The sequence below is a fragment of the Anopheles cruzii genome, chromosome 2 (assembly GCF_943734635.1).
Source record: "Anopheles cruzii chromosome 2, idAnoCruzAS_RS32_06, whole genome shotgun sequence".
In the NCBI taxonomy this organism is placed as follows: domain Eukaryota; kingdom Metazoa; phylum Arthropoda; class Insecta; order Diptera; family Culicidae; genus Anopheles; species Anopheles cruzii.
This window is the reverse complement of record NC_069144.1, coordinates 13,248,094-13,268,782: the sequence shown is the minus strand read 5'-3', so window position 1 is coordinate 13,268,782 and position 20,689 is coordinate 13,248,094. Positions and strand designations below refer to the sequence as shown.

Sequence of the window (20,689 nt, the reverse complement as noted above, 5' to 3'; positions counted from 1 at the left end):
TTAGGGAAATTTTGAGACGTGTTTAAAATATATATAAACTAATGCACTAATTTCATGGTTTGGCGTTTTTTCATTCAAACCTGCCTTAATGTTGCGCAAGCAAACCAATCAGTAAGTACGTAAATTACCCATTACAAAAAACAACACCGCCCAAACGTCCAAAAACCCGTTAACTGAAACTCATCGCCTACTCCAATTACCAAGGAAACCTTACCGATGTTTTGATAGTCTTGCCCTAGTCTTATGGGAACCCGCTGCTCTCCCATGCTCGGAGTTCAGTGGTCTTTCGGGTTCTTTGGGTAGGGAACGCGGTCGATCCTTCTTTTGGGACTTCCGAAGGATGTAGATAAAAGCAAAACGCAAAGACCGCAAGAAGGAACGGAACGCAGGCAAAAGTGAAACTGAGTGAAGTGTGAGAAAAAGTTAATCCTTCTTGTTGGAGGCCGTCCACTCTTCTGCTGCTGCTTTTTTCGGTCCTCTCGGTCCTCGGGGGATTGCGGAACCGGATGTCGATTTAGCACCACCGCAAGGACCGCTTCAACACAGAGCGGAACCATGGATGGATAGAGAATTATGTTTTGATGAGCCAAACTTTATGGTTCCGGCGATTGACTCTACGCCGCAAGTAAGCATCCATCGTTTGGGATTAGTTATTTAAGTTTTTATTTTAACTAGTCGAGAGTTTGTTCGTTCATTACACCAAACATTGTTTTTCTTTTATTGAACATTGAGGTGTAAGAGAGTCGAACTGTCCTGTATTCACTGTCCAAAAAACTACGCTGTGCCAAATTTCACGCGGATTGGTTGTGTAGTTTTGGAGAAAAAGCGAAACATATGAAGAAAAATCCGAAAAACTACGTTTTCTTTTTAACCGATACACGAAAAATCCGAAATTTGACTAGGGAGCAGGAGCGACAGGTAGGTAGCGCCAGTAACTTGTACACAATATTGCACGCAACATTACATGCAACATTTGTTTTTCAAAACTTGTGCACAATATTGAATGCAATATTGTAAGAAAGTGTGCAAGTAAGATATGAAAAAAATTTCTGATCACGATTGGGCGCAAACACAGGAACCAAAAAAAAAACCCAAAACAAAACAAGACACGATCCGGTTTGACTAAAACATGTGTTATATTTGTTAATAATGGTTTGCCCGGGCCGCACGATTAAGTGACAGGCCCCAGCAAATGGAGGTTTGTTCTTTAATCTGCGATTTGTTCTCTTTTAAGCTTAACAAGTCTGAAATAGGGGATAAATTCGCAAGGTATCTGCCGAACACTCGAGCCGGGCGCTGCCGAACCCGCGGAAGGTAGCGCAGCACAAGCGGTTTGACGACATTCGCAAGAGCGCAAGGAACGGCAAAGAGAGCGACAGTAGCATTCAGGCAGCTACAAAGGTAAATCTCAGATCGCTTCATAAGCTTCGTCGGCCCCGTACGCTTCACTGTTCGATTGCATTTCTTTGAGGAACTCGTCCACGACGTGACTGCTGGTGCTTTTACGCTTACTGTGGCCGCTACTACGATGCTTCCTTTCCTCTCCGCTCGTACCGCTCCGGCCCCCGGAGTCGTCCTTCTCTTTGCTCGACTTTTTCTTCTTGTGCTTCTTGTCCTTTTCCTTTTTGTCCTTTGGGTTGGAAAGGGACAAAAGATTTTTAATGAAAATCAAAGAAGGGAATCGCTTCCAACAATCGGTACCGTACCTTTTTTTCGCCCGATCCCTTCGTCGTCTGCCGGCTGACGGACGTCGTGGAAGCCACATCTTCACCACCTTCCGGAGAGCGACGTTCTTTCGTGTCGATCAGTGCCCACTCGTCGTACTCCGGTGTCGTGTCCTCGTCGCTCCGGCGGTCGTGCTTCGCACCCATTGCGTCGCGGCGTGCCGGAACGATCCGATCCACTTCCAGTTCGACGCTCGAGAGGGAGAACTTTCGGCCGTCACTTTCGTCGACCGGTCGGGAAGTAACTGGTTGCCGAGCGGGAGACAATCGGACCACCGTTACGGAACGGGTGTCTTCGGGCTCATCTCCACCGCCGGCTTCTTCATCATCGAAGCGTGACACGAGCGGATTGTGGTGTTGCCGATCGTCATCCTCCTCCTCATCATCAGTCTCGCCAGTGGGTGGGACGACCTGGTGGCCGGTGAACGGTTTACCCAGCTCCATTCCAGCGTCATCGAGGAAAGCTTTGTCGAGCACTCCGCCATCCGGACAGAATTCGTCCACATTATCGATCTTCAAATCCGACACCAGCGAAGCCATGGTAACGTTGCGTGGAGATTTTTTCTCCTGCTGCTGGTGCTGAGGCGGGACGGATAGCTTGGCCGTGTTGACCGTCGTGGTGGACGCCACGGCCAGGTGTGAGTTCCGATCGGGAACGATGATTGGATGACCCGCACCGAGAATGATGCTCTTCGTGGGTCGTATAGTGTCGGCACCGAAGCTACTTCCTGGCAAACTGGTTCCTTCGCGAGATTTCTTTTTGCTGATGAGCTGCTCAAGGAACCGACCGTAATCCGAATCGTCCGATTTCTGGAAGAATATAACCGACGCTAAAGCGGATTCCTGTAAGGGGTCACATCCCCACAATGGTACGAACCTGAAACTCGTCAATCTCCAACCGACAAATGTCCAAATCCTGTGCGTTCTTCCTGAGTGTCGCTTCGAGTGCGCTTTTCTGAAGATACAGGAACGGAATGCCGAAGAACTTGTGCAACAACCTCAGCCCGAACCCGTTGCGCATCGAACTGTCGCCGTAGACAAGTTCCGCTCGCCTCTCGCGGCCTGCAGTCTCTACGAATCCATGCACCTGATCGGCCGATATTACGCGATGGTGGCCCATATCGCAGTGATTACCCAGCAGCAGCACCGGAATGTCGGTTGGAACTTTTGGCAACTCCCGACACACGTAGTCGAACGTCCACGCCTTCGTAATGTCCATCACCATCACGACGCAGTGCGTACCCTTGTAGACGTCCAGAAACTCGGCGTCGAGGACCGGCACTTCCGGACACTCGCTGTCCGGGGAAGTTTGAGTATTGATCTTCAGGTTGTTGGTTTTCTGTTTAGCTTTTCCTCGATCGACCACATCCCAGACCTCGACTTTCACCACATCGTCCGTTGCCTTGAACGACCACTGGATCGAAGCAACCTGAATCTGCTCGGTCGGAGTGTACTGCTCGACGAAAGCTCGACCCTGCAACCGCTCGAGCAGACACGATTTGCCCACATTTCGGTCTCCTTTGATGACCACTTTCACTAGAAAGACAAAGAGCAATCAATTGTACGGAACCGTTTCGCAATGACCTTAATTCCACTTACTGTTGTATTGCACTCCGCGTGAAAATCGCTTTTTGAGCGACTCCGACATGGTCTGCCCAACCGACTCCGGAATCTGAACGGTGCTCCCTGCATCATTTTTATTCGCCAACTTCTTAAACACCGAAAACATTTTTTACTCCAGTAACAGCTGGTGGTTGCTAACGGCACCCAGCTGGCGAGAAGCGAAGGACAAGTGCCGAAGGACGAAGCCTACGGCACCGATGGCCGTACCGATGACCGATGGCCGGTGACCTACCGATGACCAAGTTCTCGTGGTTCCGTTCTTCAGCACACCACACTTTCCACTTTCTAGCCCCGATTTCTCGCTGCGTAGGTCGATGATCGGAGACCAGGTTCTGGCGGATCGCCTTTTGTTTACATCGCGAAATCTTCCCCTCCAAAGTGATGCGTGTGACGTGTTAAAACTCGAAACGCGACGCGTAGTGAACACGACGTGAAGACGCGCCGCGCATCCGAGGAGACGCGTCGCGTGCTACTGGCCTTCAAAATAACCGTTGGATTGGATATTGAAGAGCAATATTCGGAAATATTTGTCAAACGATCTGTTAAGTTTGTAAAATATTTTGGCGTACTTCCTCGGTATATTGTGCCGCTCTATTCAAATAATCTCAATGCGAAATCCTGAGTTTAGAAACTTAACATGAGGAAGAAAGGAAGGAGCTTCTATGTACTCCACAGCAAACAGCATTTGGGAAAACTATATTTTTATAGTGCAATTCTATTAATGCCAAAATGTTACCCATTAGTATTAAGAAATGCGTACAAAATAATGTTAACTTCGTTAGATTCGAAAATATGAAACACGCCCATTATACGGGAAGGGTTTCACCAATCATTTCTAGTCCTCCAATTGATTATAAAATTTCGGATGCTTTGCAAAAATAACAATTCAGATTGCGATTTTGTTCTTCTTCTTTGGCGCTAGTGCGATTTTGTTAATATCATATTTATTACAAATTCGAGAGAATTATTTTAAAAAAACGATAATGAAATTAACATTTGGTATCGACCACATGTTGGCGATAGTTGCATAACTCCTTCACACTACCAACACACGAAAAGCGTTCCGTGTCGGTCGCATATCCTTTGCCGAGCCTTGCGATTCGATCTTGCGTCAAGCTCTCGGTGATACCGTCGGATCAGCAACGGATCAGCTCCGTCCAACATGTGGTTGAAAGTGTCGCGCCATATGACCAGCCACTCGCCATTTCTCATTAATAAGGTTCGTTTTTTTCTGGCAAGGCAACGAAGTTGGTCGCATTTAGCTGTTCACATACAGGGAAACGCCTGTCGGAGAAGTAATGAGAAATACAAATGTGAGGTTAGTTATTGTTGATGCTTCGCGCTCGGCTTGCCATTGGCCACACGCACCTATCGGATTGCCTAACCATCGAACTGATGGTGGCAAAAGTATCAGATTTATAGATAAAATTCTTTTTGAATCATTGAACGAATCTCATGGGATTGGCTCTGAATGGTACATCATCATGAATAAAAAAATATCGCCCGTACATATTTTCCCGCCCGTCGCCGCAAGGGAGAAAAATGCGCGCGACCGAGGGACGGCCAATAAGTGTGGTTATGGCAATCGCCAATTAGGCGCTTGGGTTTTGGAAGATAGAAAATGGGATAGTTACCATTAGAAATCCACGTTTTTCGATGCTTGTCGACGCCCTGTTGAGCAAGATGGATGCGAAGAAACCGACGCGCCAGGAGGAAGAACTTTATCGGACACACGCACACAACGCCGCTGGGGCACATGGCGACGTATTTCCGTTGCACGGCTATTTTCCGGGACCGATGACGAACGCCGCACCCTCTCACAGTATACTCCTGTGATTTGACCGTAAAAAGGATGCAAACTCACAGGGATATACTGCGAAACAGCACAGGGGACACACACCGTTTACTGCGAGATTGTTTCGAGAACAGTAACCACACATCGCAGCACAACGGAGAGGAGAGATACCTAAAGAGTTTCGTTCAACACGGTGGTGTGGCCGCCATCATAGCAGCCGTCGTTTTCGCGCTCGAATAACGCGGAATGTCACTCGGGTATGGACCGCGGCGTGAAAAAGCGAATGGAAAAAGAAAAATCGCTCCATTTGAAGCGCAACTCAACCGGCAGTCTCGAGAGGTCGTCTCCGGCACGACACAGCAAACAATAATTGGCGCTTTTCGACTCGAAAGATCGAAATAAAACATACATAATTTCTGATTCAACAGCACCAAGGAAATCACACGCCCGATTCTCGCTGTAACGCTCGCGGAAACAAAATGACCGACGAGCGAGCCGCATCCATGTGTGCTCTGGCTGGGCAACCCCCGAAAACCACGCCAAGCCGCTCTGCGCTACACCACGCGAGATCCTAGGCCGAAGACCGATGAGAACTCTTCTCGCACCAGCAGCTTTTCACCGCGTAAAACGTACTGTTGCGCGTGCCGGTAAACTCTTCGCGCTGTTTCCTTACCACCGTCCGGAATTAGCCAATGAAAGATAAGTTTCCTCCTGAATTAACGCACTTAATCAAAATCGGTACTCCCAAGCGCAGCGAACACGAACCCACTCCGCTCGGCAAGCGTAAACGAATTGAAAAGAGCAACCCAAAAAAAACGTCAGATCCGGTTTGTGAATGCAAAGAAAGTTACAGCACGCCAAGTGAGCGTCGAACCGGACGGCGGCTGTCGCCGCGCTGGGCGAGCTGGTCTTAGACCAGTTCGCTTAGACCACAGCAAAAACGTCGGTCGACGTTTGAATTTAACTGACCGTTGGTTGATAGAAGCCCAAATAATAAAAAAAGGCGTGTGTTTCGAGATGCCAACTAGTTTGTATAACATTCCACTGTATTGGGATTAATTTATTTCGTCCACTCGTTACCCTACTTCGATATCAGTGATAAAACAATAAGTTAGTGTGTTGGTGCTTGGGGTGCTAAAAATAAAATATACTTTGTTCTAAACATTGTCCTTCCGACCCGGGTCAGCACATTTTCGTTGTGTGCCGTTGAGGGAGGTATAAAAAGTAGTGATTTGTAATTTAAGAAATGCGTCGCTGAATGATGTGTCACACGAGCCGTTTGGACGGTTTCGCTCCTTCTCTGCGGCTTCTTCTACACTACTCGCCATTGTAGGACGCTCGTGTCTAGCCCGCCAGCCGACAGCAAGCGGAGTCCGTCGTGCATGAACCTAACGGCCGTAACATGACTGCTGTGTCCTCGGTAGCTATGCGATAGCGACTGTAAAAGGGATAATAAAAGGAGCATCAGCAAGCGCACCATCGGCACGGTCGCCAGGAATCGCCAGCCGCCACTACAAACCTTTGGCTGCGAAGCGGGATAGCTGAAGAGCCGAATCTTGCCGAAATCATCGGCACACACGAGAAACTGTTCCTCGTTATCCTTGCATACGCTGTTGATGTCCGTGCCGTCAAAGTTCTCCGGCCAGATACCGAGCGTTTCGAAGCTCACCGAACAGTTCTGTGTCGCCCACTCCAGATTCTTCACCGTTCTTTGGACCGTTATCTGCCGACAGAGCGTTGGGTTCCCTGGGAGAGAAAGAGCACGAAATAGGATAAAAACATTCTGTTCCTTAAGCTGAGGCATTCGAACTTACAATAGAGAATTTCGTAATCACCAGAGTTGGACCTGAGCACTTGGCTATCCTTGGACCAATCGAGGTGCGATATGAAGCTGGAATGTCCCTGTGAATGCAGTAACAGTAAATTGGTTTAGCTTTTCCGTTTGGAACACTTTGCCAAACGCGGCACCCTTACCGTGCACTTGCCGATCTTGGAAAACCGATGCGGAACCTTCGAGCACTGGTAGATGTAGATGGCGTTGTCTTTGGAACCGAGCGCAAGCAGGTTGCCGTCGGGCGAGAACTGTAGACACTGCAGCACGTCCGATCCGTCGGTGTACGTGGCCAGCAGCTCGCGTGTGACGATATCGAACACCGACCAGCGCCCGGCAGCGCCCCCGATGACGATCACGTCGCCCGGGTTGGCGATCGCGACGGAGAAGATCGGTTCGCCGATGTCCTTGCTCCACACGACCGAGTGCGACAGGGAATCCCACAGCTGCAACAACCGGTCCTTGCCGCCGGTCACGAACTGTGCCACCTGCGGGTGGGTGGCCAGCGACCACAGGATATCGGTGTGTCCCATCACGATCGGCACGAGGCTGAGCGTAAAGTCCCCGGACAGGATGCAGTTCCGGGTCGTTCCGATCAGCAACTGGGAGCCCTTTCCCTGCGCCACGACCCTCACCGAACCGAAGTGCGCTTCGACGATCTGTTCCGCCTTCATGTGCAGCGCCTCGTCGAACAACAGCAACAGCCCGTCCTTTCCGCCCGTCACGAACCCCCCGTTCCGCAGGGCACAGATCGTAAAGACGGGCCCGTCGTGCACTTTCTTCAGAAACCTGCTGATCACGTTGGTGCCCCGCTTCCAGACGGCCAGATTGCCGCCGGAATCGCCCGTCACGACGTCGCCGGTCTGCGTGAACGTGATGGCCGTGACGTACTTTGGTTTCTCGAAGCTCTCGAACACACCCATCCGCTTGTACAGCATCCCGTGCTGGTCGAGCGACCAGAACGCGATGTGATTCTTGCCGATCGTTATGATCTGACCCTTATCGAGCGGATGAAACTCGACCGCCACCACCGTGTCGACGGAGCACTTCGTCTCCGTGATCTTGCGGCCACCCTCCTTCTTCTGCCAGTCCCAGATCGAGATGATCTTGTCGGGCGAATCGTCAATCGCCGCCAGTATGCTGCCACTGTCCGCCCGGCTGAACGAGAGACAGTTGATGGCCCCGGTGAACTCGCCGCACCCGATCATGTTGAGCGTCGCGAGCGACACCGAGTTCCAGATGAGAATGTGGGGCAATGATTCGCGTCCCTCGTGCCCTCCGCACTGCCCGCTCGCCACCAGCAGCTTGTTCGGGTGAACGGCCAAACTTTTCACATCGTCCGTGTGTCCCAGGTAGTGACGCTGCGTGTGCTCGTCCATGTTGTAAAGGATAACGACCGCTGCCACGAAGTAAACCATCTCACCGGTGGGCAGCTGGTAGAGGTTCGAGCGACAGTCCTTGCCCCGGTACCCGTACGCCCAGTCGAGGCGCAGCCGGCGGTTCGGGGCGGGTTGCACCTTCGTCAGATCGTACGTTGGCAGCTGCGCCTCGGGCACGTGGATCACGATCGGCCGCCCACTGATGTACAGTTTCACGTACTCATCGTCGTCGTTCTTCCGCTGCACGTACGGATGCGACTGGCCCTGGCGGCTCGCCGGGTTGCCGCTGAGATTGAGCAGCGATTTGGCCGAAAACCGCGACATGCTGTGAAGGTGCGCAGAGTGAAAAATGTTTTAGATCCGCGTTTCGTTTCATATCTCTTCAAGGGGCCATTACCTGGCGCTGCTACCACTCGGACTGCCGGGTGTCGTGCTGACAAAGTCTCCCGTCGAGGACCACCGTTTGCCCATTCCGGACGACGCCAGCAGCGCGTGATGCGCCGTCGAGGAGGCGGTGGCCGCACTCGGTTGCCGTGGCGAAGGGGACGGTGCGGGCGATATCGAATGGCTGCTCAGCGAGTCCGAGTGGAGCGATCCGTTCGAGTAGTGGATGGCCTTCTGCGCGAGGGTACTCGTCTTGCCACCGGCGGCCACCCGCGACGGTGAGCTCGTTACCCGCGACGGAGCGCGTCCAAAGCGCTTATCTTCGACGCTAGAGTTCACTGCCAACAGAAACGGGTGGGGGAAGGCACACAAAACGATTAGGAATCGGATGGCCACTGCGGGTGGGGTGGAACTTACGCCTCGTGAGGGTGTTGCGCGAGAAGCGGAAACTTTTGCTAGATAAACTATTCTGTCCCACCATGGCGCCGTTATCGGCCGAGGCCGACATAATTCCGCCTCGCATCATGGTGCTGTTGTTGTTGCCGGCGCCGCCGCCACCACCGCCGCCTCCGCTGCTGTTGAGGTGATGCTGATGATGGTGGTGATGGGGGTGATTCTCGTAGCTGTTATCGATGGTGGCCAGCCGGCGCAGTACGTCGGCCAGCGTAGACTTGAGGCAGACGATCTCATCTTTGTGTTCGAGCACCTGCCGTTCGAGGTCGTAAACGCGTTCCACCAGGCCGGCCTTTTCCGTTTCCAGCATTTCCTCTGCGAAAAACAGGGCGATGGGATTTGTTATTAGTTCAAGGTCACGCCCATGGTACCTGACCTAATCTAACGGCAAATCGATATTTGCCAATCCCCAGCCCCAAGAGCATTAGAAAGTAATTCCAATGGTCACCCCCCCGCTTGGGTCACCGGAAGGCAAAAAAAACACTATACACACGCCATTCTTTCGTGCCGTTTGATGTCGGAGGTGCTCGGATGTCGGTGGCCGAAGGTTGCTCCGGTGCTACCGTGGGGCCGGGCGGCGTGATGGACATTTACACACCACCGTGGAGACCACTGGCCTCGAGGGTGAACTGAGGGGGCGCCCCCTTGAGAGCAGTTATCAGTTTTCGCGGGCAGTCGTCTGCGTTCAGTCTCTCAGATTGCGGAATGGCACAACGCACTCTTTGATAGGCCGTGCCGTGTCGTGACACTACGATGTTTTTGGTGGCGTTCCGTCATCAAACCACGCGACCCGGCGTCGACCTCCGCCACACACACACACAGTGTCTCTCTCTCCTTCTTTCGCGCACTCTTTCTCTCGCAAACACAAGGCCGGCCGCACGGAAGAACTCCCCACACCGAGAGAGAAATGACAGTCGGGAGGCTCGGTTTTCCCCGCCAAGTGGCACCGCCGTAGCATGCGCGGCGCAGCGAACGACTGATGCGGCGGCGGTCGGCGAACCTTTGCCCGGCCGCCGGGGCCACGGGCGGAGTGTTACGGAATTCGAAACCGATACGGGAGGCGGGAAGGCGGGCGACGTGTAAACGACGTCGGAACGTGTTCATGTTGTCTTTCGCGCTATTCATTATCACCATCGCGACGCTATCGCGCCGCTGCCAATCACACACCGTGCCCCGCGCGTCACGAGGGTGGCTCTTCAACAGAACCTCCGTTCAAAACCGTTCAACTGTCTAAACACCGCACCGCACGCCGCACAATGGGTGATTAACGGAATTGACCGATTTTGGGCAGCACGCAATGGGTGGGGATCGATTCTAGCCCCCCTCAGAGGGACCAGAGTTCCGGGCGCGACTGACTTACCGGAGAATTCGTGGACATTTTTGTACGTCTGCTGGACACGCTGCTGATGCGGCGGTCTGTGCTGCTGCTGCTGCTGCAGGTTGCTACTGTTGGCCACCGTCGGACTGGAACTGGCGGCCGGTGCCGTTTCGACCGCGTCCTGTTCCGTGGACTCTTCGATTTCTTCCTCTTCGACGCTAGTCGACATGATATGATGATGATGCCGCTGCTGATGGTGCTGGTAATGGTGATGATGCTGACTCGGATCCGAATCCACCGCCGATCCGGTACGACCCGAACCGCCGCCGTCCGCCGTTGCTGCTTGATCGCTTTCGTTGCTCATGGCCAATTCGTTTTACGGTCAATAAAGCCACGTTTTGTTGGCCACTGAGGACCTGGTCCACCCCCAGGGAGGGTGATGATGAGCCGCGCAGATTACTGATGATGGATAGTCCGGCCCACACTTCCTGTGGACACGCACAGCGATTCGCGTTCGCAGTGGACACCACCGCCTCTCGTAAAGGCGGTGTGTTTGCGGCAACCGATTAACTACTACTCTGCCTTGTCCGCAACGTGGCGACCCCCGCGCCCCGTTCGTGGCAAGCAGATATTTTGCTATTAATTCACACCGAACCGAAATGACATCACTGGTGGCCAAACATGGGATCGCATGTGTCGCACCTTTGCCGCTTCTTCACCAGCTTTTTTTCAACGATATGCCCAACAACGTGACCGGTTCCGTGTGCGACGTCGTCTTCACTGGCCAGAGAGAGAGAGGCGACCACCAGCAAAAAAAAAACGCAGTACGTGCCGGGTTCGCGTTAGTTTTGCAAACGCAATTTGGCCACCATTTTATGTTGGGCCGCTTATAAACACCGCCCAGCACATCGCGATTGCGTCGCGGTGGGTTGCTTTCGTTTTCGGGGTGGCAAAACAATTGTTTCCGGTCCGGCAGCCGAAACGGCACCAAAGCAGATGCCAATCGTCCACGGCGACGACGGCGACGTGGACTTTTTCTCGTGGAAACCGCGCGCGGACTTTGTCACATCTGGTTCCGCAGTCGAAGTAGCTCAGCAGCAGCGTTTCCCATCGTTTTGCCACGGTTTATGGGCTCTGTTGGGGCCGAGGCCGGGGCCAATTCGTGCCGACCGGGAGGTTGCCGTTGCCGCCCCCTTTTGCCCGTGGAATGCTCCGTGGTGCCGTGGCGCTTCCGTTTACCGTTACCGGTATTTGGGGCTGCTGCGCTGCGCTCGCTCGCTCTCGCTCCTTGAGGCCCTTCGCCGAGTGTTCTTCGGGTTTTATTTGGCAACACGCCAACCGGTCGTTGTGTGTGTGCTCCGCCCCCCGGGGGAACTGATCTGATTTAGTTTCTTTCTCCGCTTTGACTGCGCATCGCGGCAGCAGCTCCTCTGCAGAATCGGCGGAAGTATGTCGCGTACTGTGTGTACTCTTCTCCTCCACCGCACCTCCAGCGCCGCTGGAACAAGTTTTGACACGGCACACTGCGCTCCAGCTTCCCGCTACCCGCGATTGGCATCCGGCACCGGGACGGCACGAGGGTCGAGATTCCTGCTCTCTGCTCGCAAGCGCTGCGTTGTAATTAGACGGACTTTTGAAACTTCATCCAATCAAACACTCTCGGTCGTCGTCGTCCAAATATTGACTCAACGAAACGCCAACGGTTCCTCTTCTGACGACACACGCGGGGCGCGAGCTCTGGCTGCTGGTTCTGCTGATTGTTTAGCGCAAACAACACAACGCTCGAACGGAGCGAAGAATCCCGCATCCACCACACCGCCGCCTAGTTCCTCAACTTGAACGCGCGCGCGAAGGGCGGCCAATTACGTGACATGCGGGACGACACACACAGAGCGCAAATGACGCGCCGCGCCGACCAAATAGCCGATGGCTTCACCCTCACCGACGACGACGTCGGAACACACTTTGATCAGCCCGCCGCGCAATATTCACATCCCGTGATAGTTAGGCTTTGAGGTGACACCATCCGTGCGTGCGTCCGTCCGTTCCCCGAACCTCTCTATCTCTAGTGCGCCGACTAAACACCACTAAACCTGTGTCGACTGGTCAGATCAGCCCAGAGCGCGAGCCTTTTCGCCCGAGACTGTGCCCGAGAGTCGGAGAAATGCAGAGGTAAAGCGAAATGCGGGTAAGAGGTAAAGAAAGCAAGACTCTCGCGACCGGGTTCGTCTTCTTTCATGTGTACACCTTTCAGAAAAAGAAGCAGAAGAACAGAGTACTGAACCGCGAACTATCTGCGCGGACGCACACCAACGGAGTGCGCGGACCGCTCGCGCTTAGACGCACACCAAGGAACATCGCGGCGCAGGTAGCCGCGGTAATGTAGGTGCACCCCGTGTTTTGCACCGGTCGGGTTGCCATTGCAACGCACATCGACACAAACACCAGTGGCGGCTCTTTCTCTCTCTCTCTCGCAGTTCCTTGATCGGTCAAAGGCGAAGGCCTGAACCTGAGCTGCTCGAGCGAGAGAGGAGGAGGAGGTGCGACCGAAAGGTGTGTGCAGGTCAGGTCAGACCCTAAACCGCTAGCGGCGGGGCCGCTGCGAAACCTTCCAAGCGCGCGATCCGTTGCAGCATAACGGCGCGCCATGTGCTGGCGGCAGATGGCGCTAGCCGCCGGACCGGGACGGGCCCGGTTTCAACGAGGCCCTTTTTTCTAATGTTTCCTTCCCCGGGGCGCACCGAGGTGACAGGTGACTAACGATGGCGTCACGTGTTTTCGGTGATCGAGCGCAAGGACCCTTCGAGGGGTTGTCTCACCGCGTACCTACCTAATGATCGCATGCGAAGATACTTGATCATCTAGAGACGGATCTGCACACGCTTGGAGTACCGAATCGCTGGCCGGAACAATGCGGGGTGACACTCCCTGACAGACACTGACACTCGCCACACACGGTATCGATCTCACGCGATCGCGATCGACGTGTCACTGCGGCCCGGTCCGATGTCGTCCCCACAGATCTGCGGGTTACGACGGCTACTACTGCGGACCCACCACCCCATTGCGGCCTGATCGTCGAGGTGTCCGAAAAAAGCCATTTCGTCCCCGCTCCGTTCCGCGCTCTGCTTCTCGCTCTCCCTCTCTATCGCTCTGTTGTCTGCTGTTGCCCTCTTCTCCGTTGAATCTCGTTGGCCTCCATTGACGGCGACGGCGGCGACGGTGGCCATGTATATATGGTTGAATTGAACCTCTTTCCAAAAACGGTATTGAGCGAAAACCCGAAACCGCCACCCCCGGGCCAGCCCCCGGTTGACCCTCGTGTGTGCTCAGAGGGGTCGCCGCCGATTTGGCGAAGCGCGGGGGGGGGGAGGCCATAAGTGTTGTCGACGAGTGTTGTGTACGCATTGTGTGCTTCCGAATAGCTCCCTCTCTCACTTTGTAGCGCTCGATCCGCCTTTTTGTCGATTTTCGGACGGTCACTCAGATCCTCAGCGTGACCTTTCGTGGCGCGCCTGCGAGAGTCTTGAGAGAGGCTTACCAATCCAAACCGGGGATTGCGTTCCGACGACGACGACGGTGAAGGTCTTACACAGCTATGGGCCGCGGTCTGGGAAGAAGTGTGTGATATGGTAGTGGCTGGACAAAGTTTGAGTTTTGGTTAGGCTACTAAATAGCAACGTTTATTAATCTGTTGAAGCGTTGGCGCAGCCCTGGAGTACGCCCATGCGCCAATTGAAAGTGCTCCCCACACGTTAGGTGCGCTTCACCTTCTTGGAGATGTTGATCTGCAGAATGAAGCAACAGGACTCGTTGTTCTCGCTCGTCAGCTTCCACTTCACGTCGTAATGTTGCTGTGGGAATGAGGCACAATCGGTTTAGTCGACCCCGAACTCGGGGCGGCCTTGTCCCCGAAAGTTTCCTTACCGGCGGGTATGACTTCTTTATGTTCAGATCGTACGAATAGTGCTGCTGCTTGCCGGACTCAACCGGGCACGCGGTGTGCTTGCAGGCGGCCGTGTCCATGCCGATGAAGGGCAGATCGAATGCGGGCTGCGTCCAGGAAACGTCGGCCGTCAGCTCGTTGGCGGCAAACTCTGCGTGAAACAAGGTCGATTCAATAGACTTTCGCGTGAACTCCACCCCATGCCCTACGTGACCACCTACTCGGCGTAAAGTCAAACGAAATGCTCACGTTGGACCCGCGGAGTATGGTGCAGGGAAGCTCTTTGGCTGCATCCGGGCACGGCGTTACCGAGACCTGGCGGATGGAGCATTTCTCTGTTCGGGACGAAAACACCAGGAAAAAAGATTACGGCAAGAACTCCGCGGTGGGTCACGCCCGCCTGTGTGCGCTACCTTCGACTCCGGGACACTTTTGGAAGTTGATCACCTCGGCCAGGGAGAGGGCCACAAGGGCAGCGCTTAAAATCACTCGATAGCAGCACTTCATTTCAGGCTCCGGCTTCGGCGAATAATCACTAACGACTGTGCTGGCAGCTGATTACTACGAAGCCGCCATGTCGGATGTTTTGTGTTCTCGGCCGCGGCTTATCACACAAGACAAGCTGAAAATAAGCCAAGCCGCGGGGCGCACAAGCTGCACGGGAGACCAGTAATCGCTTACTTACAATCTAACGAGGTCTGTCTCTCGTGTCTTCACCCGGCTTCAAGACGTTGTACCGCTGACATCACGAACCAAAACGTCGATAGGATGCTCTCGGACGCGGTGACGGTGCGCTACGAAATTCGGACTAAAACTCGACACTTGGCGTGCAATAATCGTTCACCGTAAACGACCGCCATTACCATTTACGAGCACGAGCTCTCCCGAGAGGGCCAGGACCGAGCGCGACCGATTTGATTTGGTTTAAGAATAATGAGATTTATTTCAGTACTTCACGGCAGTTCACTGGACTGGAACACATCGAATAGTGCCCGGTGGACGACGACATGGAATGTGGGGGGTCACGGGGTTATGTCTCCTGTTCGCGAATGTATGTTCCACGAAAACCCGGGGGGCCGGGGCGGAATTTTCGTGGAAACACACACACACCTCTACTTTTTCCGCCCGCCAAAGGCGAACGGTCGGCATTCTATTTCTTTGGCTCACTTAATCGATAGATCTCACGGTTCCCGGGCATCAGACGATGCACAGAGTCGTATCGCGGCAGAGTGAAATTTGCGCTTCCTGCAGAATCCGCAGCCGGGGCCCCAACGGTATGCCCATCTTCTGGAGGCGCTCCTCGCCGAGGTACGGCAGCTCAATCATTCCGACACGCTCGCTCTCGAAGATAGACGCATATTTCTACAAGCATAGAGAAAGGACATTTAGAAGGATGAATCGCAGTTTGAGGACGCTACGGCTTACCTCGTAGCCAAGCTTCTTGAGGAACAGCTTCATAAGCGGCGGATCTTCGCCAAAGAATTTGGTCAGCTTCTTGACCCGCTTCGGGTTGGTCAGGTTGATCGGTTCCCGGGCATTGCCGCTCACGTTACCGACCGTCCCGCTCGCATGCAGCGGCAGGTTGTGCATCGATTGCGAGCGCAGCAGCGCCAGATCGTTGCGCAGTTCCTCGAGCTCCTGCGACACCAGGTGCTGGGAGCGCATCTCTGACGACAGGTGCGCTACGCTGCGGGCCAGCGTAACCACGTGTGACTCGAGCCGCTGGAAGCGCTTGTTGATGCCCTTGATGTCACGCACCTTCCGCCGCTCGTCGATCCGGCGCCGATCACGGATCGGTCGGCCACTGATCGAACTGGACGGCAGCGAGGACATGCTACCGTGCCGGCGGCGGCTTCGGTTCGCGGAGCGCAATGCCGACTCGTTCGTGGCCATCCGGTTACCCAGCATCTTCAGCACCTCGGTGTACATCGATTCGAGTCCCTCAAGCTGGTTGCGAATCTGCTGCAGGCCACCGCCATCAGTTTCCGACTCCGACACCGACTGTGCTCCATCCCAGGGCCCGCCGAGCAGGGACTCCAGATCGAGCGATCGGGTCGTGTTGGTAACAGACGCCGCGTCCGTGTCCAGTCCAAATACTAAAAACGGATCGAATCAGATCGTAGGTTCAACTTACTCCACCCTATTCCACTTACGGTGCTTTTTGAGGGCATTCTGTTCGTGCTTCTTGTTGCTGGACAGCTTCAGGTGGTTCATGTAGTTCTGGATCGTGTTCGGTGATGGTTGCCCTTTCGACGGCCCGATCGGTTGCGGGTTTTTGCTGGCCCGATTGTACGTGTCCATACCGTACTCCTGTTTCTGCTGCTTTCCGGCGCTCGGACGCTCGGGTTTGCTTTGTTGGTGCTGGTTGCTGTTGTTGGCTTGACTCGAGTGCTGGTTGTTGTAGCCGTCGTGCGGCGACAGCGGTGGCAACGGGGGTGACATCGAGGACGCACTCTCCGACAGGGTGCTTTCGGGCCGTATGTTCATCGACTTCATGCCCGGCTCGAGAATGTTCCGCAGCTCCACGTCCACGACATCGATCTGTAACGATCGGATATTAGAGTACCGTATACCGTAGCTAGACGTTCACCGGACACTTACCCATTCGTTGTCGGACTTGCTCTTGCCCTTGTCCATCAGCGCCTCACCGGTTGCGGTGGCCATCGAAGAGCTACCCCGACCGGAGTCCACGTTCGACGAGTGGTTACCGTTTTTGTCGTAGTTTCCCGGCTCGTAGCCACCGTCCTGCTGCTGCTGATGGTGGTGCCGGTGGTGTGTGTCCGCCGACGAAACGTTGTTGATGTCCACCGAGATGGTGTGTTTCTGCATGCCCCCGTGCTCGTGATGATGTTGGTGGATCGACTGCTCCCCAACCAGCACGGTGGTGTGCGTGTTGAACGACTGAACTCCCGAGCTACCCTGTTTGGCCTGCTGATACTGGTGCTGGTGCTGCTGCTGGGTGTGATTGTGACGGTAGTTCTGCACGTAAGAAGGCTGCTGAGCTGACCGTCCGACCTGCTGCTGGCCGTTCGGCAGGGACAGGTTGTGGCCCCGGCTGCTGTGCTGTCGAAAGCCACCGTCGTCACTGTCGGTCCCGTCCACCGGTGCCCCCGGCATCATACTGATCACGTTCGATCGGCTCGCCGCCCCGCTTTGCTCGGCAACGGCGTTGAGCTGTGGTTGCGAAAGTGCCTTCGAGCCACGCAGCCCATTTACGGGGCCACCGACGTCACCGTAGCTGTCGGCCGGATCGGCAAACTTTTTGTGGTAGTACAGCGGCGAGTGGCTCGGGCTCGCCGAAGGCCATCCGACGCTCAGGTTCGACTGGGCCTGCAGCAAGTTGTTGTCCGACGCCGAACTGTACAGGTACGATCCGCTCTGATTGCCACCACCACCAGCAGCAGCAGCGAGTGCATGCAACTGCTGGTGGCCCTGGAGGTCAGCCACGTTCGATTGGCCGTGGCCGTGTAGCATCGAGGTGACGTTATTCAGTTCGTCGCCCTGATCGTGGCCTTCCTTTTTGAACTTCGACGAGATGAGGTCCTTGAGCGTGTGGTACGTCTTGGTGACCGACTTCTTCACCGTGTCCTTTTCCCGACCGGACGCCTCTCGGTCCGCCGCCAGCGCCGTCACGTCCTCGGGAAAGCGCACGATCGTGCGAGGCATCGAACCGGACATGCCCGGGTGCATCACCTCCATCTGGGGCTGATTCTGCTGCGGACGGGAAGACGGACGGTTAGAGAGATTGTCACACAGAGTGGGAGAATTGTTAAAAGCGAACCCCTTACCCATGCCTGCGTTTGCTTCACCGGCAGATCCGGCCCGATGGCGGACGTCGACGAGCGGTTCAGTAGGGCCGGAATGCTCGTGTTACGGTTGTCCTGCATCAGCGGGATCTTGGAGGAGTTTTTGTTGGACGACAGTATAAGTTCTCGTTCGATCTGCCGGGCGAAACCAAGCCGGTTAGCGAATGGCGGATGGAGAATGTGGAATCCTGGAACTTACCGGAAACTTGGACGAATGTGTGCGCAGGGGCGGGCTGAGGACGTGCACCTCCGTCGAGGCCGTGCCCGGTATGCTGGGGTGGTGGTGGGGATGGTCATGCTGCTGCTGTTGCTGTTGCTGCATACCGTAAGCACCGAGCGGCTGTGGCGGCATCCTGTACGGCGGATTCATGCAGTTCACGATCGCGTTCAGTCGCTCGGGGGACAAGAACCGCGCATCAATGGCTGAAACGACAACGAGACGATGGGTAAATGGGTGCTCCGGGTGCGGCTGTGCGGTATTTTTCACTTAATTCGCACGCTAGGTGCGACAATCACTGCGCGTGAGAATGGCCCCCGGGGACGAAGCGACGGAGGAACCGAGAGAGAAAGAACAACCCTCGTTGTACCAGCAACGGCGGCGACACCATGGCTGTGGTGGTGGTGTGGCGGATGATTATGCTGGTTATTCCGGTGTCCCCGTTGATTCTTTATCTGCCTCAGCGTTTTAACGCGCATCTTAACCGGGCCGGGGCCGGGCTCGGGGGCCACGTCGTAACTGAATCGGAGACCGCTCAATCACCACGACGACTCCGGTGGCAGCAGCATTCTCCGCCGAGCTTTGGGACCCCCTAATTAATCCGGTGGGGACCAATTTTCGGTGTGGAATAAATTTGCCGTGCGAACCGAAACCGGGCAATTAATCACTTAGCGGTGCGCCACTTCTAAGTTCAGGTACACACAGACAGACACGGACAGGCAATACGCGGTTCACAATTACGCTCGGGGGCGGGTGGAGGATTACTTTCGCTTGGCCGGTGAGATCGCGAGGATCGGCCGTGGAAAACGGCCGATCGCTAGAGATTCTAAGAGCGACACGGGGCACAAAGATACGGTACGCGAATAGCTGTTGCTTCGCTCAACTCCGGCGGCGGAATAGCTTTCTTCGCCTTTTTCGTGGCACTTTCAGCGTGGTACCACCACCACCGGCGACGAAGACGACGACGGCCGCGATGCGTTCCACTACAGTTGGCGCAGAGCGGCGCAAAGAACATCTTTCAAGGTACGTGCAGCAGCGAGGGCGAGGAACCCCTTCGCTCGGTTCGCTCGGCTCGGTAGCCGCCATCGCTGCTGCGGCCGTTGCTGCTGCTTCGCAGTTCCCTTCAAACAATTGATTTAAATTTCACATTCCAGTGATTTTGATGTTGGAAAAGTTATTAAACGGAAGCAACCGACGCTGAAGCGAGACAGGGTCAACGCTGCCTGGCAATGGCGTAGTGGGAGCGGGAGCGATCGCGACCCAGACCGAGGGGGTGAAGATGGGGAGGGTGCGGTAAGTAGCATGCGAAACGTTCCCAGCATTGTGCCGCCCGCGATGCTCAGCCCGCTGATAATTACGCTTACGCCGACCTGGCGGCCGCGCGATTTCCTGCCGGCTGGGCGGTGTGGGAGAGTCCGAGACTCCGGGATCATCCGGGGGACCGGTGGCTTCCCGAGCAAACACCCCGACAGAGAGTGAGAGAGGCCCCTTCGTTGCAGTGTGTTTGTTTGTGTTGTGTGGTTAGTTTGTTTTTTTTTTTTGCCGTTCCGTTTGCATTTGTAGAAACTTTCATCGCTCCCGCAGCGACCGCAAGCAACATCCGGGGTTCCGGGAACTCGAAAAACGGAACGGTCGAACGATCGTCGATCACGCGGAACTCCCAAAACACTACGCGTTAGAACCCATAGCGGCCAACGACACGTTTTTATCAACGGAAGCTCAAAAACAAGGGGCCACGATGGTCCACGCCGCCGGACCTGATGGCACGAGGATCGCTCGAGGTTCGTCACGCTCCGGCGCTCCTCTGCTCGATGCGGGCGCTCCGGACCAGGAAACACGTTACACGTTATCGATCCCTTCGCATTCCTCACGCAAACGCCATCTTGGGCAGCACGATCTTTGCACACCCCGGCGCCAGAACTTTCGAAACTCACCGAGGCACACCGGAGAAGAATTTACAATCTACCGAAACCATATGTTGGTTGCTAACCGTCCGTTGGCCGTGCACCGTCCTGCCTCTTCCGGTGATGGAGGCCACAAACTTTCAAAACACGCACTGCGCACTATGCTGCGGAACCAGAATGCTGGCGGGCCGAACTCATGATCTTGGCCCGTTTGGGCGATCCGTTGGGCGATCGGGACAGGTTCAGGGTTGGTTTTCCTGCTAACTAAAACCCTGGCCAGGCGGATCCCACTCGGATCCCACAATAATG

General features: G+C 54.9%; 4 protein-coding genes across 4 annotated transcripts; all 4 read right to left on the bottom strand.

The window, feature by feature from the left end:
- Nucleotides 1-1,140: 1,140 nt before the first annotated feature.
- LOC128278344 (rab-like protein 6) lies at nucleotides 1,141-3,532 on the bottom strand. Its single transcript, XM_053017057.1, has 4 exons — nucleotides 3,324-3,532; nucleotides 2,602-3,260; nucleotides 1,707-2,534; nucleotides 1,141-1,630 (listed from the first exon to the last, which is right to left on the bottom strand). Exons 1-4 carry the CDS (start codon nucleotides 3,451-3,453, stop codon nucleotides 1,409-1,411), a joined length of 1,839 nt encoding a protein of 612 aa, XP_052873017.1. The 5' UTR covers nucleotides 3,454-3,532; the 3' UTR covers nucleotides 1,141-1,408.
- A 2,683-nt stretch (nucleotides 3,533-6,215) lies between these two features.
- Nucleotides 6,216-10,871, bottom strand: LOC128278476 (echinoderm microtubule-associated protein-like 2). The gene is made up of 7 exons (XM_053017207.1): nucleotides 10,550-10,871; nucleotides 9,154-9,504; nucleotides 8,750-9,074; nucleotides 7,117-8,677; nucleotides 6,957-7,044; nucleotides 6,662-6,888; nucleotides 6,216-6,580 (listed from the first exon to the last, which is right to left on the bottom strand). The coding sequence occupies exons 1-7, from the start codon at nucleotides 10,869-10,871 to the stop codon at nucleotides 6,455-6,457; spliced, it is 3,000 nt and encodes a 999-aa protein (XP_052873167.1). The 3' UTR covers nucleotides 6,216-6,454.
- Nucleotides 10,872-14,168: 3,297 nt separating this feature from the next.
- LOC128267817 (MD-2-related lipid-recognition protein-like) lies at nucleotides 14,169-14,988 on the bottom strand. Its single transcript, XM_053004753.1, has 4 exons — nucleotides 14,867-14,988; nucleotides 14,675-14,788; nucleotides 14,435-14,604; nucleotides 14,169-14,361 (listed from the first exon to the last, which is right to left on the bottom strand). The coding sequence occupies exons 1-4, from the start codon at nucleotides 14,958-14,960 to the stop codon at nucleotides 14,263-14,265; spliced, it is 477 nt and encodes a 158-aa protein (XP_052860713.1). The 5' UTR covers nucleotides 14,961-14,988; the 3' UTR covers nucleotides 14,169-14,262.
- Nucleotides 14,989-15,442: 454 nt separating this feature from the next.
- Nucleotides 15,443-18,955, bottom strand: LOC128278475 (uncharacterized). Its single transcript, XM_053017206.1, has 7 exons — nucleotides 18,847-18,955; nucleotides 18,459-18,682; nucleotides 18,242-18,394; nucleotides 17,055-18,164; nucleotides 16,607-16,994; nucleotides 15,879-16,549; nucleotides 15,443-15,815 (listed from the first exon to the last, which is right to left on the bottom strand). Exons 1-7 carry the CDS (start codon nucleotides 18,953-18,955, stop codon nucleotides 15,651-15,653), a joined length of 2,820 nt encoding a protein of 939 aa, XP_052873166.1. The 3' UTR covers nucleotides 15,443-15,650.
- Nucleotides 18,956-20,689: the final 1,734 nt, after the last annotated feature.